General features: G+C 40.6%; 1 protein-coding gene across 1 annotated transcript in view; it reads right to left on the bottom strand.

Annotated features, from left to right (window-relative positions):
• The window catches only part of PTPN22 (protein tyrosine phosphatase non-receptor type 22), a 58,344-nt gene extending 41,903 nt beyond the window's left edge, over nucleotides 1-16,441 (bottom strand). The window contains exons 1-4 of the mRNA XM_064588612.1: nucleotides 15,920-16,441; nucleotides 998-1,106; nucleotides 615-691; nucleotides 356-451 (exon numbers count right to left, since the gene is read on the bottom strand). Coding sequence (XP_064444682.1) covers nucleotides 356-451; nucleotides 615-691; nucleotides 998-1,106; nucleotides 15,920-16,003 — 366 coding nt within the window. The 5' untranslated portion in view covers nucleotides 16,004-16,441. The remainder of the gene's footprint in view (nucleotides 1-355; nucleotides 452-614; nucleotides 692-997; nucleotides 1,107-15,919) is intronic.
• Between the last annotated feature and the right edge of the window lie 818 nt (nucleotides 16,442-17,259).

The raw sequence follows: 17,259 nt of genomic DNA, 5'->3' as shown, positions 1-17,259 counted from the left end.
CCCAGAGTCATTGTTTTTTTCTGTTTTGTTTGTTTTTTAACCCCCAAAAGAAATCTTGGTAAATGATAAAATGTTGCCCCTACCCTTCTTTCTGTCCTTACTTCCCTTTTCTCTATTCAAATCAGTAAATTCTTGTTAACAAATGAACCCGTCAAGATATGAACTTTCATTTCCTTGAATAAGGATGACATTGTGATTTTGGCAAAAATTGGCCTGAACACTGAAATTCTAGCGACTGACCCCAAAAGGCACCAATTTTAATGCAGAGGAAACCTCAGTCACATATCCTGACACCCTCCCCCACTCCATCCCCAACAACTACAGAATAGAGTAACACAAGCAACTCTGCCCTTACCAGGACGCTATATTCCCAGATCATCCTCCAGAAGTCCAAGACAGTTGTAGACAAGGGTCCCTGGGTGGCAATATAACCCTTGGGTCCATAAACTCCCTAAAGGGGAACAGAAGTTATATGGGATGACTACAGATAATATCCTCTTCTTCTTGTCTAGTATCCCCTCCACCTTTTTTTTTTTTAGGTACCTAGAGAAATACGGTCTAATATCCCAACCCCTTGTTTAGGTACCTAGAGAAGTATAGAATACAGGGTGTACCTTAATGAAGTTGGCATTGATGTAATTGGAATCTTCATCCGAGGTTACCAGGGACAGCTCTACTCGGCTATGATCATCTATAATACAGGAGACAGACACAGTATAACTAAAAGGGCTTAGTCAGAGGGTTTACTGTAAGTCAGGACCTAGCACTGTGAATAGTGGATACTCATAAGTGTTTGCTGAGTGAGTGAGTGAGTGAGTGAGTGAGTGAGTGAGTGAGTGAGTGAGTGAATGTTCTTTCGTGGTTGTAAGCAGTACAAACTAACTCGTCAAAGCACTGTTCCAGGATTAGGGTCAGCAGGCAATGGGTAAAAAGAGATAGGAATGATTGAGCTGGAGAGAAGGTAAGGTACAAGTTTACAGGGAGAAATGAAACTTACAGGGCAAGATATCCTTATATCTGTTTTTCTTGATATTCGTGGGCATCTCAGCCACAGTTGTGGGATAGGTTTTGTCTGCCTTGTACTTGGTGGATTGTCTTTTCAGCTTCTGTAATAAAATTCCAAGAATTAAATCCTCCTAGGGTACAGAGGTAAGAAGCTATCTCTAGACAGCTTTCCTTCTCTTCTGCCCAAACAGTCCACTTTTGCAATCTGTAGCATCTTCTAGAACTACCTCCAATTCAGGACAGAGCCCCAGAGCATAAGGTCAGCAGACTTCAGTTTGGAGAAGTGAAAAAATCACACTTACAGCAGCTGAGCCACAAATAGCTAAAACCTAGAGGTGAAACTAGTGAATATTTTAAAAGCCAATGTCTTTTTGAAAACAAACCATATGCTCCACACAAACATCAGATACTAAAAGTTTACCTTCTTTATAGCTGCTACAGGGCTATTTTAAGTAAAAATGGAGCTTAAGCCAAATAAAATCTCTCTATATCTAGCAAAATTTCAAAAATTTCAGTCCCGAAATACTTTACTATTTTAAAGTAAAGATAAGATATACTTTTAAAGTAATGATTCATTTTTCCCACTTTTATTAATTGGGCATCTTTAACTGGCAGTAAGCGCTTCTAACCCCGTGCTGTCCAACATGACATCCACTAGTCACACACGTGGCTATGGGTGCTTGAAACATGGCTAGTTTCAGGGAACTCAATTTTATTTCATTTTATTTTAGTGAGTTTAAATTTAAAAACTTGGTTTTCCAATTCAGTGTTTGGAAAACTTTAAGTGTGTTTTGAACAACTCGGGTACATGATTCTTTTTCAACTATACTTTTGATGAACTCTAAATGGAAAACTGGACTGAAATTTTTGAAGGGCAGACTGACATAACATGGTTCAACGAGATTCTTCAACGTAGTGAAGTAACTCCTTGAAATTACTCCCATTTTCCAATATTCTACTATAGACCAGACTTTCGGATCAGAGAAAATCATAGTCCCTCTGTAGCTCCTTAGGAATCAACCTCGTCCCAGACTTTGTTTAACTCCCTTATCATTTAAAGAAACTGCTTTTGGGCGCCTGGGTGGCTCAGTCGTCAAGCATCTGCCTTCGGCTCAGGTCATGATCCCAGGGTCCTGGGATCAAGCCCCGCATCGGGCTCCCTGCTCCGCAGGAGGCCTGCTTCTCCCTCTCCCACTCCCCCTGCTTGTGTTCCCTCTCTCGCTGTGTCTCTCTGTCAAATAAATAAATAAAATCTTTAAAAAAATAAACTGCTTTTAACAGAGCTGAACTTGTGAAGCCTTACTCAATCTGAGAAAGAAAAGGGGGAAACATCTGTGATCGCTGATACATATTTGTTGAATTGAACCACAGAAAATAATTTTCATGATCTACCCACTATTTAACGGTGGATGGATCATGTGAAGAGCATTAACTACTTCCTATAGGTCCGATCCCTCAGGATCTACTCAGTCTTCAATCTCTTTAACTTCCTTTTCAAAATCTCCTCCTCCCTTGGCCTTTACTAGTCCACATTATCTTGGTTCTCCTCCTTCTTCTCTGCCTTCTCATTCCCACGTCTACTTTATCTCACTGGCTTTCTGTCCATTTCTGCCTTCCGGTTGTGAGTTCTCCAAAGTTCCAAAGTTAAGTCCTCAACTCTCTGTTCTCTCACTCTATACCTTCGCTCGGGGATACCATATACTCTTAGAGAAGGCATACCAGTGGGAGGGTTTGAAATTTATTTAGCTGATTCAAATTCAATTATAGTTCCAACCCTGATGGGAGAACTCTCAAATTTCTACATAGAGATTTGATTACTAAGTTCCAGGCCTAAATTCCTCACCATATCCTAGACCTTCCACTTCCACATCTTATTAGAGCCTCCAACTTGGCACATTTCAAACCAAAATCAGCATCGTTCCCACTGTCAATGCCACTCGCATCATCTTTATTTATCCCAGGCAACTATACCCTGGAAACCGAGAGTCACTTGTGGTGACTCTGACAATTCCCACCTCTAACTGGGTCAGCAAGTTCAACTGATTCTTCCCATGCAGTATCTTGTGTCGACCTTCCTTCCTATGTCCACCACAGGTACCTTAATTCAGACCCTCTACCTTAAAGCTTGAACTGGTCCAGTTGCTTCTTAACTCACCGGCACACTTTTCTTTCCTCATCCAAATTCACTAAGGAACAATTATGCCAAATTAATCTTACTAAAATATTGCTTTCTTTATCTCTCTCATGCCCAAAACAACTTCAGTGAATCCCCCTTGCTGCTGGGAAAGAGCCCAGACTCCTTAGCCAAGTACTTGAGATTCTCCCCAGTTGGATCCTAAGTTAATTTTCCCATATTCCCCACAGTCCTATAATTGTAAAGTGTCTTAAGATTAACTTCCCAGGAGACATAATGTGTGCTCCATAAATGTTTAATAAATGCAGGAAATGGGAATAAACAAATGACTTCAGGTACTTAAAATTCTTTTAATAAATTTTTTTAAGATTTTTTTTTTTAAATTTTTAAGTAATCTCTACACCCAGCGTGGTGCTCAAACTCACAACCCCAAGACCAAGAGTCACATGTTCCACTGACTGAGCCAGCCAGGGGCCCCAGGTACCTAAAATTCTTAACCTGGGCCTAGGTTGTAGGTCCGAGGGATCATACCTCTCTGATTACATGCATTTCCCTGCAGTGACCTCATTGTCTACACACATCCTTGTTTAGCCAATTTAACAGGCTTGCTTTCAGTCTATGTGAACCCTTAACTAGAAAAATATATTTAAGGATATTAGAAAAAAATGTATTTAAGGTTGTCTAATAAAACAAGAAATATTTTCTTTTCTTTTAAAAAAAGAAAGGATTGACTTGCAGTTTCTTTTAAGATTATACAAATTGAGGGGCATCTAGACGGCTCAGTCAGTTAAGTATCCGACTCTTGTTTTCAGCTCTGGTCATGAGCTCAGAGTCATGAGATCAAGCCCCGTGTCAGGCTCTGTGGAGATCCTGCTTAAGATTCTCTCTCTCCCTCCCCCTTTACCCCTCCCTGCTCCTTGCACATTCAGGCACCCTCTCTCTCTCTCTAAAAAAAAAAAAAAAAAAAAAAAAAAAAGATCATACAAATTGATGTCACTATCAATTATGTAAAATATCATTTCTCTAAAACTATGGCTTTCCTTTCCTTTCTCATAAATGTATATCGGGTACTGCTTGTGCATTCCTCAACCTAAATTATGGTCTATTTTGTTCCACGGGGTAAAATAATAAAGAGAAATAAGGAAATAGAGAAAGAACTTTCCTTGAGTGACTGGCAACAAGAAAAAATAAAAAAGAAGGGGGGTGTCATTTATGGTTGCTTAGTTGCTATACTTCATATAGTGTTTTCACATAATTAGGATGTGTGTCTATCTGTAGGAGTTTACTTAAGGACACTTATAACTACATCATTTAAAAAAATGGGCGAGGAAGGGAGAGCCTAAAACCAAGGTATGATGACACAGAGAGAAATAAAAAAAGGTCATAGAGAATAGAAATCTGCTCCAATAAATCATCCAAATCCATCCTTAGATTTCAAGATCAGCTCTGGATAACTTGATGAAAAGTTGGGGTCATGAGATGTTTGTTAGCTGGGAATTCATAACACAAAGAATTCCAAATATCTAGAAGCTAATTAAAATGATACTTTCCAAATAATACATAATCACTAAATTATTATACCACCTCAGAATATAGGAATGTAAGCCTTTTCCAACTGAGGATGACAAATGGGACAGCCAACCAGTGCCTGCTTAGCTGCTGGACCATAAATACCAGCATGTGTTGTTCTAATGACCATTTTTTCTGTTTCTAGAGGTAGATCAGACACAGGCGACCTATTACAAAGCAGGTATACAGTCATTTCTTAAATTCTAGTTTCTTACCATGGTTTGAATTCCTGTGGATTTTCAGGATTAGATTTAGGGGGAGAGATGCTGAACTGATAACAATACAGTATGTTTTCACAACAAGATGGATGCCAGTGGGCTAGTTTGGGAATTTAACTAAGGACGTGCCAGAGGCACATGGGAGACTATAAAAGATTTCCACTCAAGTTACACTGATATTTCAGCTGTCTCTGCTCTTATGCATCTTTGGAATGATCACTTTTAGGTTGCCATTCATTCCAGGGCTGCTGAAAATATTCAAGTCCTAGAACTGTTCCTCTTAGAAATTTCCAGAACCGACCCTGCTGCATACTCCTTGTTACACTGTTTCTACTTGTTTGTTTTGCTTTGCTTACTTGTGGAATGCTTTCTAGGGAGAATGCTAGAGGCAAAAAGCCCTGTTTGGAAGATATGCCTCTATTAATTTGGTAAAATGTCGCAGATAAAGAGTGTGTGTGTGTGTGTGTGTGTGTGTGTGTAAGCATGCGCACGTGTACTTGTAAACTTGTGTTTCTTCAGCCACCTTGACTGCCCCCTTCAACGATAGGACAGGATGGCTTTTTCTCCCCTACTCGTTCCCCCTGGAGTCATCCTGCTGAATGACACAGGGAGACGCACTTTTAACAAAACATCACATAGGAAATGCCTATGGAATTGTTCCTTTGGAAAGTGTGAAAGGTTTGTTTTTTTCGTTTTGTTTTTAGATATCTTACTTGAGCTCAGATCACTGTGAAGTCCTTTTTTTTATTCCCCTTCTCTCCTTACCAGACCCACAGGCTCCAACACCCCAAGAGAGAACAAAACAGCAGAATTAGGACAGAAGAATGGATACACCTCACCAGAAAAGGAGGAGCTTTGAGAGTAGACAGCAAAAGCGCATAAAAGAGAAAGCACAGCCATGGGGGTGAGTTGGGGTTGAGGGAGAAAGGATAGGTGAGAGTGGGGAGGTATTTCTCTTCCAAGCACAAGGTGCAGGGATGTGCGTTCACTAGAGGTGGCACAAACGAGAGAAATGGGGCAAAGTTGCTGAGGGGCCAGCATCCCGTCCTGGGCCCTGATCAGTTGGAACGTATGACAAACCAGATTCGGTATATGCTTGATAAGCTAATAGTACACGCATTTGGTTTATGGTCTATACTACCCTTTTCCTTTCAAGACAGGAAAACTGAAGTTCTGGCCGTAAGAACAGAAATCAGGACAGAGTCATTAGCATGTTCTTTTCATTGACTAGTAAGCTCAATACTAATGGATTAAGGTCACTCCTAAAAGAGGACACGAAGAAAAAGAAAGCCCAAGACCATAATATCTTTGCCTTGGAGAACTACATCATTATACGGAAGACCTAGCATAAGTTACATTTTGGAGTGGGAGAAAGCAAATATGGCCCCCCTGTGCTAGATGAGAGAGGGGGATCAGGTTGGCTGTTTCCAGAGCTTCTCAAGGTAGTTCTTCAATGCCTACAACTGTAAGTCAGTATGATCTATTCCAAGCCTTCAATCTAGCTCCAACTAGCCAGCCAAACACATGAGGACTGGGTTGCAATCCACTAGTCAGGTAAGTGAGTAGGTGGGTAAGCAATAGCCAAAGTGGGGTGAGTAAACCAAGAAGTTCAACTTTTTATTTTTTTTGTTGTTAATTTTTTTTTTTTTTTTAGATTTTATTTATTTGAGAGAGAGAGACAGAGATAGTGAGAGAGAGAGCACAAGTGGGGAGGAGAGGGAGAAGCAGGCTCCCCACAGAGCAGGGAGCCCGATGCAGGACTTGATCCCAGGACCCTGGGATCATGACCTGAGCCGAAGGCAGATGCTTAACCAACTGAGCTGCCCAGGAAGTTCAACTTTTTAGATACTTACAACGTGAGGCTATGACAAGACATGTCGTTTTTTTTTTAATCCTGTGAATAACTGAAAATATGGGACTGGACAGTCCCTAGTGAGAGGCTGGGGATGGAGTTGAGAGGAATTCGCTTTAGAAATGATGCAATATATTTATTCTGGTGGTAGTAGCCAAAAAACTTCACCTTCGTGTGCACAAAAGTCAAGAAATGTTGATAAGTATGTTCAAGTGATAGGCTGTTTTGCATAAATGAGTCATTTCAATTGGACAGATGTTTGTGCACTAGCTATGCAAGATGTACTGTGTTCATGACTGCCCTGTTAGTATTGTTACTGTAAAAAAATATAGAGCTAGGAGACATCTAGATCTTCTCTGTGGAACTAAAATATACCTCGCCTTCTCTGGTCTGTCTGTGGTAAGTCTCCAGAAGTTGCTATGGTACCAGTCTGACTTCTAGTGTATTATGAACCAACATTACCGTGGCCTTCAGGACTGGGTAGTCTTTCTATTAGGGCTCACTGATTCCTCCATATTTAATAAATATATCTTTGTATTTGATAAACACAGTGTTTACTTTTTCTACAAAAATACCTCATCCCCAAGAAACATAAAAATCACCCCCCCCGTTTCTCTTTTTGCTTTTTCTTGTTTAGATGGAATCAAACAACACAAAAGGAAAATTTTAAATATAGATTTCTTAAATAAAAAAGTTATGCATATTCATTGAAGAAATTTTAGAATACTGAGAAGCAAAACAAAATTATTAAAATTACCTATAATCCCATATTACCCAGAGTTAACCATTCTTAATATTTTATATTACATTCCAATCGTTTATCTATGTATGTAATAAAGATGGGATCACACTGTATATAGGGATTTGCAACTTGCTCTTTTTACTTATGAATTTGCGTTCTACATTTTTAGTGATGGCAGAGTATTCCATTGTATGGGGTGCAACATAAATTACTTAGCCTATTCCTTCATATTATTGCACATTTAAGGTGCTTCAATCTTCCTAAACGATAGTTCTAAACAATATTATTATAGGTAGCCAAAACCTATGCAAACATCTTTCATTATTTTCTTTAGATAAATTCTTAGGAGTGGCCAAAGAATTTGCCCACTGTAAAGGCTTTTGATTCATATTATCATATAAATATATCAGAAATGGTATACAAATTTTGCCTTTAGAAAGGTTACAACAGCAATGTATGAAACTGCATATTTCTGAACTCTGACTGACATTAGAATTATAATGTTTTAAGTATAGGGCCATCTGATAGGTTAAATGTTGTTGTTGGTATTTTTGTTATTTGTACTTCTATTTGCAATTTCTTCACTCCAAAACGTTTTTTAGAAGGAAGAAGATACACCATAATCAAATTACCCTATTGACATGAAGCCGTGTTCATATTTCCATATTCCCATCCAGTCTTTGTACAAATACATACAGACATCCAGTGAGCTCATATGTGTATATTTAGCACAATTCTTGACATTTGCTAAGCTTTCACTTTTTATACACAATTCATACTTTTACACATGCTTTCCTTATTTTTTTTTAAGATTTTATTTATTTATTTGACAGAGAGAGAAAGCACAAGCAGGGGGAATGGCAGGCAGAGGGAGAAGCAGGCTCCCCGCTGAGCTGGGAGCCCAACACAGGACTCAATCTCAGGACCCTGGGATCATGACCTGAGCTGAAGGCAGATGCTTAACTGACTGAGCCACCCAGGCGCCCCTTACACATGTTTTCTAAATGAAGACGCTTCAACTGCCTCCAATGTAGAAAAGTATATCAAAGGAGTTTTAAACAAAATCGACCAGCATGTGATATACATAACCAAGTCTCGACCCATATTTCATACAATAGCTGAAATGTACATGTCATAAAACCACAATCAGGTGCAGTAATTGGCCAAAGGGAATACCTATTCCTCTGCAAATTGTAATCTATCTGATCAAGGATGCACTGAGGGAAGCAGATGGTCCTCATTGAGCCTAGAAGATAAGACATCCAGCACTGTCACTGTGTCCCTAGTGCTGGCCAGGAAATAGTAGTGGCCCCCAGCTTGAGGGTTCAGACAAGGAGGTGGAGACCATACCATCACAGTTGAGGCCACCAAAATCACTATGCTCATCGGACAACTTTCTGATTATAGTTGGCTTCTCATACAAGTTTTTCTCCAAACCATAGAACATGCTATCAGTCAATGCAAGCTTCTACTCTGACAGTGATTTTTCTCCCTGAAAAATTAATAAATTGGCATTCTTGTTTCTGGTGAATTTCTTACGTGTGTTTGCCTAGTCCTGATCAACTCTGGGCATACTGACAAAATTGAATTTTTAGACTAGCAAAACTAAAGCTAAGACACTGGACTGTGGTGATCCAAAATAGTTAATACAATCCTAGGTGACTACGTGACCTTGCTCAGTGCCCTCTGTGATCACAACTCTACAGTAATTGCATATATTCAACCCTGATGGAATTCATAAACATGATTAGAAAAAAATCAAGACCTGGCTACATGTAACAAAACAGGTGGATTTTATAAACATAATGTAGAGTGAAAGAAAGAAGACATTAAACACACACACACACACACACACAAATACATAACATGATTGCATTACATGGAGTTACAAAACAGGTAAAATTAATCTCTACTGTTCAGTGATATATATATAGGTCTTAAAGCTATGCAGAAAAACAAAAAAATTCACAGAGAAAGGCAAATATCATATGATTTCATTTATATGTGGAATCTTAAAAGACAAAACAAACGAATAACGTGAAAAAAGAAACAGACTCATAAATATTAAAAAAAAGCAAAAACAACTAGTGGTTGCCAGAGGGGAGGGGATGGGAGGATGAGCAAAATAGGTGAAGGGGATAAAAAATAAATAAAAATCATAACCATTTCAGGGCAGCATTTACCTCTAATCTGGTGGGGGTTGGGGGCAGTTGTGATCCAGAAGGACACCCAAGGGATTTCCAAGGTGTAGGCAATGTTCTGTTTCTCGATCTGAGCAGTGTGTCTATGGGTGCTTTATCACTTTGTTGTTAAATTGCATATGTGTGTTTATTTTATTTTTAAAAAGATTTTATTTATTTATTTGAGATAGAGAGAGAGAGAGAGCATGAGCATGAGCTGGGGGAGGGGCAGAGGGAGAGGGAGAAGCAGGCTCCCCGCCGAGCAGGGAGCCTGATGCGGGGCTCGATCCCAACATCCTGGGATCATGACCTGAGCAGAAGGCAGACGCTTAACTGACTGAGCCACCCAGGCGCCCCATGTGTATTTTATTCATTTCTTTATTTCTTTGTTTCTTTATTTGTAGGCTCCACATGCAGAGTGGAGCCCAGATTGGGGCTTGAACTCACCACCTTGAGATCAAGACCTGAGCTGAGATCAAGAGTCAAATGCTTAACCGACTGAGCCACCCAGGCGCCCCTCATGTGTGTTTAAAGCACTTTTCTGTGTATATGTTATATTCTACAATTTTTTTTAAGTTTAAAATGTTCAGACCAGGGGCGCCTGGGTGGCTCAGTTGGTTAAGCGACTGCCTTCGGCTCAGGTCATGATCCTGGAGTCCCTGGATCGAGTCCCGCATCGGGCTCCCTGCTCGGCAGGGAGTCTGCTTCTCCCTCTCCCACTCCCCCTGCTTGTGTTCCCTCTCTCACTGTGTCTTTCTCTGTCAAATAAATAAATAAAATCTTTAAAAAATAAATAAATAAAAATAAAAAAAATAAAATGTTCAGACCAATGTATAAATTGGGGGCAATAGAGTCAGGGATCCGAAGGAGGGCTAAGAGCACAGGCTTAACAGTTAGATAGCTCTCTTTCAAATCCAAGTTCCCCCATTTAATGAACTGCATGACCTCAGGCAAGTTGTCCCTCAGTGTCTATGACTCCACTCGCCAAATGCGTGCTAGTGGCTACAAATACCAAGATGAGCAGAACTAAATGTGAGCCTTGTCTTTGTGGAGCTTCCGACCGATGGGAGAGCAGACATTAACCAATAATCACGCAGACAGAAGAAAAACTGGAACCATGATAAATGCTATGGAAACCTTAATAAGGCTGGGACCAAAAAAGAGACGTAAAAAGAAACTACAGCTGGTGCTAATGAGAATGTATAATAGGAGATTTGATGTATTTTGGGGAGGTCAAGGAAGGCTTCTCTGAGGAAATGACCACCAAATTGAGATATGAATTACGAAGTGTTAACTAGGTAAAGAGGAGTACGAGGGAATATTCAAAGAAAGGGAACAACGGGTGTGCAAAGGCCGTGTGACAGAAGCAGCATGACAAAGACAAGAAACTCAACATCCTGTGGGAAGCTGGAGAAGCACTCGAGGGCTGGTCCATGCAGGACTTTGTTAGCCATTGTAAGGGATTCTTTGGGAAGTAAATAAGGCTCTGTTTGTGAAGCCCTCGAGCATAGAGTCTGGAACACGGTTCCATGGCTTAATTATTGTTGAAAGTAGACGAACAGAAAATTTAAAATGAGAAAATGCAGGTAGAAAATAACCATGGAGTATAGAGTTGTGGAATCTCTATGTTGTGCACCTAAATGTAAAACTATGCATCAGCTATACTTTGATTTAAAAAAAAAAAGAAAGAAAAAAGAATCAGGAAAATTTTTGAGGCTCTAAAATCAAATAAATAAAATTAACATAACAAAGTACTATTTTACACTAAATGGCGGGGGGCGGGGGTGGGCAGCATGTTATGATGCAGTGTAGAGGTTAAGGGCTTTTAATCAGACCAGTTTCAAATCCTGGCCTTGCCATTTCATGGGTTAAATGAAGATAATGCTTTCCTCTTGGGGTTGTTGTGATTAAGATCATATATGGTAAACCACTTACTGCCTAACATATGGTAAGCAGTCAAAAAGATTTATTTATTTTCTTGTATAGTTATTAAGAGTTAGCAAGATGGTAGAGAAGGTGATAAATTCAGATTCTGCAAGTTGGAAAAGCTCTTTGAAAAACACATTTGGCAATACTTAGCCAATTAGATGCTAAGACTTTTGGACCTGATAATGATACTTTTGGGGATCTAGCCCCAGGATATAATTCAAAAGAAGAGGAAAACCATGTGGACAAACACATTTATTGCATGCTATTAATAATCATGGAAAATTGGAAATAATCTAAATGTCCAAGAAAAGAAAAAATCAAATTACTTGGATGTCTACCACACGTCAGACATTTTATGTATTTATTCCATTTTCCTCACAGCAATTCTGCAATGTGAATATTTATTTATTCCCACTTTTTAATGACTTTGTTCAAGGTCACAGAGCTAATGATAGGCAGAAACTAAATTCAAACTCAAGTTTATATGACACCAAAGTTGTTATAAATATAGATGGTAAAGCAAGACTACTTGAACTTAAATCTCTGTTCCACCGCTTACTAGCTCTCTGACCTTGAGCAAGTCAATTAACCCCGTCTCAGTTTCCTCATCTATAAAATGTACAGTACCTTCTTCAATGGATTAAATGACTTGATACATAAAAGTGTTTAGAACAGTTTCTATAAGAAATATGAAAGTATTAGCTATTATTATGAGTATTATTCTTTCATTATACAATGCTGCATCAAAGGCCATAAATACAGATTTTAATTAACATGATAATTTGGGTATAATGTTAAGTGAAAATATGAGAATACAAAATTGTATCTACACTATCATTATAACCATGTAAAAGGCAGTATATAAATGGACAAGAACTAGAATTTCCACACCAAAAAGACTGTATTTGTTGGGATATTGGTACTATGGTGAATTTATTTTCTTTTAACTTGCAATAATATTGTTTCATAAGAATAACAACAATATGGGGCGCCTGGATGGCTCTGTCAATTAAGCGTCCGACTCTTGATTTCGGCTCAGGTCATGATTTCAGGGTCATGAGATTGAGCCCCGCGTCAGGCTCTGTGCTGAGAGGGGAGTCTGCTTGAGATTCTCTCTCTCTCCTTCTCTCTCTGCCCCTTCCCCCCTCACTCGTACTCTCTCTCTCTCTCTCTCTTAAAAAGAAAGAAAGAAACTCTACTAACTGGGGACTTAGGCTCAGGCTAGGCCCTTTGGGGAACTTGGTGTTATTGGCTGAAGCAAGACACTACTGCATAAGGATTCAATTCACAGGCTCTGAAATGACAGATCCAGGTTAAACTTCATATCTGTGGCTGAACGCTGGCGTGAAGCTTAGGCCAATTACTTAACTTCTGAGAGCCTCAGTTTTCTCATCTGTAAGTCACAGATCATAACTACCTCATGGGTTTGTTTGGTTTTTTTTTAATGAGTAATAAATAAGATAATGAATATGCACCCCACCAAGACTATCACAATTCAATATTTACTAGTGTAATTAGCTGTTTAATGTCTCCCTCATTATGACATCCTCTGATGTCTTAGGAGATAAGCTCCACCAAAGCATTGCAATTGCATATTGCAGCCTCTAGCACAATGCTTTGCACATAGTAAGCGTTCAGTAAACATGTGAATGAATGCATGAAAAGCTTATGGTCGTGGCAGTTTCCACTACACTAAGAGCCACGTTGAGTGGAACTAAACTTCCACTAGTTTTGTGGCAGTTTCCGCTACAGAAAGGTGATTGAATTTAGTGTTGGCGCAGGAAAAGTCCTACGCTGCATGGTATTGGCTTTAGCTGGCATAGCAGGGCCATGTGCTCTGTGCACAGATACACAGCCAAGGGGCTGGGGGTGGGGACGGAAATCCAAGCCTCTGACCTGGCAGGGGGCAGCGTACACAGATTGTCTCCCTGGAACCAGAGACGACTTTCTGTAATTCCCACAAAGGCACCACCATTTAGGCTAGCAGTGGCCTCGTGTCACAAAATTAGTCCTCCAACCTCAAAAACATCAAATCCTGGGAGAATACATTAAAGGGCTTAAGGTGGGATGGGGGACAGGACCATATGGAAAGCCCTTGAGGTTAGTGGCACTATTGACCTTGTCCAAGCAAGCAACCTGGCCCTGTTCACCACGACCCAACTCCCCCAAAATGAATGTCTCTGGTATCTCAGCTGAACCTTTAGGTGGGGCTGAGGGCAAGACTCTGTTTTTCCACTGGAGGACATGAGTCAGTGAACAGTGAGGTTCCACTTAATCACCACCCAAAAACAAGGTCCTTAAAACCAAGAGCTAAAAAAGCAAGGAAGTGATTAATATAAAAGTCAGGATAGTGATTATTCCTTGGGCAGGGCAGGGGGGACACAGTGGGGGTGGGGATGGGAGTGGGGGTGAGGGACCTGCTGGAGAAGCAATATATAGAGGTCTTCCGGAGTCCGAGAGTGTTCTAGTCCTTGACCTCAGCAGTGGTGGCTTTATAATTATACATGTTGTCTGTAATTTTCTAACTATGTATTATATTTCACAATTTTAAGCAGCTGAAAAAAATGTTTTTAAACAGGGGAAACTGACCAGGTTTGTATTATTAGTATTGAATGGAAAATTGATTGAAGGTGGGGCAAGGCTAGAGGCAGGGAAAACAGGAGGTGAGGTGACTGCCATAATTTGGTGGGAGATTATAATGACTGAGGTAAGAAAAGTACAATATTAAGGATGTAGTCCTTATTTTTATTTTTATTTTATTTTTAAAAATACAACCAAAATAAGATAGAGGTTGGCACTAGCCCCTCAGGTCACTTTTTGCCTCTGTGTGTTGGGTGACTCAGGAGTTATAGCCCAGGGGCAGGCACGTGTCTAAACAGACACATAAGCAGGACTTTCCCCTTGCCTCCCTCCCTGGTAGCTCTACTCAGAGGGACTCCCTGCCTGGCCAGTGGGGATGAGAGCACATTTTTCACCATTCCACAGTTGAGTTGATATAGGGGCCTCTATCACAACATATAATCCCTCAGTCATAACATCTAATCACTCAAGACTTGACAGAGCGTTTTCACATCTACTGTCTGGTACCAGAATGTTAGGTCCGTGAGCACAGAGGTGTTGCCTTGTTCATGGCTGTATCCTCAGGGCCTGGAACTAAACCTGGTACACAGGAGGTGCTCAATAAATATTACTGAATGAATGAGCACATTTAATTATTATTGATATTTGATCGTCACAACAACCCGTGAGGGTCGCTAGGACATGAATTATCATCCCCATTTTGGAAGTTAGTAAACAAAGACTTGGGGAAATCAAGGAACATGTCAAAGAGTTGATAGCTCGGTTGACAAGAGAATCATGATTTGATTTCAGGTTTTTTGCTTCAATTCTCTTGTTTTTCCCACTTCTTTGCAGCTGAAAAACCAAGGCTTCAAGTTTTTATAGCCCTGAAACACTAGCTGGAAGTATTCCAAAACACATAATAGGTATTATCAGATATCCCATGTCCTCTGATGTGCTAGGTTTAGACAAATGAGGCCCACCCAGCTGCTGACACATCAGTCACCACAGTCCCCTTAGAGGAGATCACCCCCACTCCCACTGCTTGAGGACAGAAGTTCCAATCCTGAAGAAAACTGATCTGGATGATCAGATCTTGTCGGCCCTAGGCTCTATGCCCCTCACTTGTCTCTACTCTCCGTCCCAGTCATTCCACCCCTCCAAGCAAAAGAAGCTTAAGGAAACCCTGTTATTGCAAAAACACATGTTCTCATTTTTCTTCTTAAGAAAATACATAAGAAAAGGAAAAGAAGAAATAAAGAAAAATGGCAGCAGGTAGTTTTGGTGCTCAAGAGCCCTTGTCATCCAAGTGGAATTCCATGGGGAGGCTAACACATAATGTTCCATGAAAAATTAATCTTAGTTTCTTTCCTCTTAATATTAATTGAAAGTAGTCATTTGAAGCCTAAACCACAACTCAGATACCTAGGAACTCCCGATGTTCAATTAATGTGGGTATTTATACACCTGGAATCAAGCAGGCCTTCCATGGGAATCCCAGTCAAACTCCAAGAACTAGCAAACACAATATTTAAAACAGTATTTTGGAGAGAATATAAAACACACAAGCCACTCAGAAAAGTCAAACTTGTAGGTTGCCTTTCTCCCTTCCTCCCCTGCACGGTCTGATATTCACTTTTTATCCCAAGAGCAATTTGGTCTAGGAGAGTTGGACCATCCTCGTCAAACAGTCTGTGTAACTCCCCTGAGAGTGTCACATGTAGGACTCACCAGAAATTCATCAGCAAACTCTTTGTTAGTTTTCTTGTTTTGGGCCTCCTCCAGGAACTTGTGCAGAATTTCCCTTTGGTCCATGCTGCAGGACAAGAGAAACCGTCTACCAGCGGGTTACAGGAGGGCATGTCAAATGTATGTCATGGCCGAGATACCACCAAGAAGCCGCTGCTGTTGCTGGAGCAGAGCATGTTGAAGGCTGTGGTTAACTGACTTCATCACAAGCCCTAGAGGAAATTAGTACGCAACCAGCCTCTGTGGTCACACAACAAAGCCATCATCACTCCAGGGCCCTAGTGCCTTCCTTCTCAAGGAAGGAACCTGGTTACAACTCAAGTTGTAACCAACAAGAGGCTAACCAGAGCATCATACATGGTCTGCTTAGCTCCGAGACTGTTCCACTCCATCATCTTTTTTTTTTTTAATTTTATTATTTTCTGTTAGTCACCATACAATACATCATCAGTTTTTGATGTGGTGATCACGATCCACTGTTTTCGTATAACACCCAGTGCTCCATGCAGTACGTGCCCTCCTCAATACCCATCACCGGGCTAACCAATCCCACCCCCCCTTTCCCTCTAAAACCCTGTTTGTTTCTCAGAGTCCATAGTCTCTCATTCCACTCCATCATTTTTAAGCAAGATTCACTTTTTTCCGGTTTCCTGGGGAAAAGGCAGAATGCCAGGTCTCATGGATGGGGTCTGCCTCTCCCCATTGCCTCAGTGAACACAAAGGCCCTGTTGACACCTTCTGTTTCCTCATGTCCCAAACGAACTCAGCCAAGTTCAGTCAGGGTCAGAAAGGGAGGCTCCAAACTTCACTGTTTGGAGTTAAGACATCTTCTGCCTGTACTATTCTCCCCAAAAGTGTCTTGTCCATGTGATCGGTGGCAAATTTCTGTTCATCAGAGAAGGCATTTTTATTCAGAAGTTTTAAGTCTGCCATATAGACCTCAAACAAACTCTCTTTTGGATGAAGCAAAGTCAGCTGCTTCTGACAGTCTGTGTCTCCCCCAGGGCTGGGGAAGTGCTGACCTCGGTTAAGGGAAGTGTTGTTGATTTCAGGACTGAGTGTTGGTCTATATGGGATCCAGGAGCACAGTGGCCCCCATGAGGAGCACCTGACCAGGAAACTGGCACAACGCCCCCTGTATGCAATGCTAGTTAACTATAAGGAACAGAAAAAGAGTAACATCAACCACCTTGCTGGCAACAGTATAACTTTCAGGGTGCAAAGCATGAACCCTGTCTAGAGAAGACATTTCTACTCTCCCAACTGGTGCCTTGGAAAAGGCCATCGTTTCAGGAAGCCATGCTGTGCGTGTGGCATTTTGG

The sequence above is a fragment of the Mirounga angustirostris genome, unplaced genomic scaffold (genome assembly GCF_029215605.1).
Source record: "Mirounga angustirostris isolate CCGP_5_RB_7025 unplaced genomic scaffold, mMirAng1.0.hap1 SCAF_4, whole genome shotgun sequence".
NCBI lineage: Eukaryota > Metazoa > Chordata > Mammalia > Carnivora > Phocidae > Mirounga > Mirounga angustirostris.
Note: the sequence above shows the minus strand (reverse complement) of the source record. Positions and strands in the feature narration are given on the sequence as shown.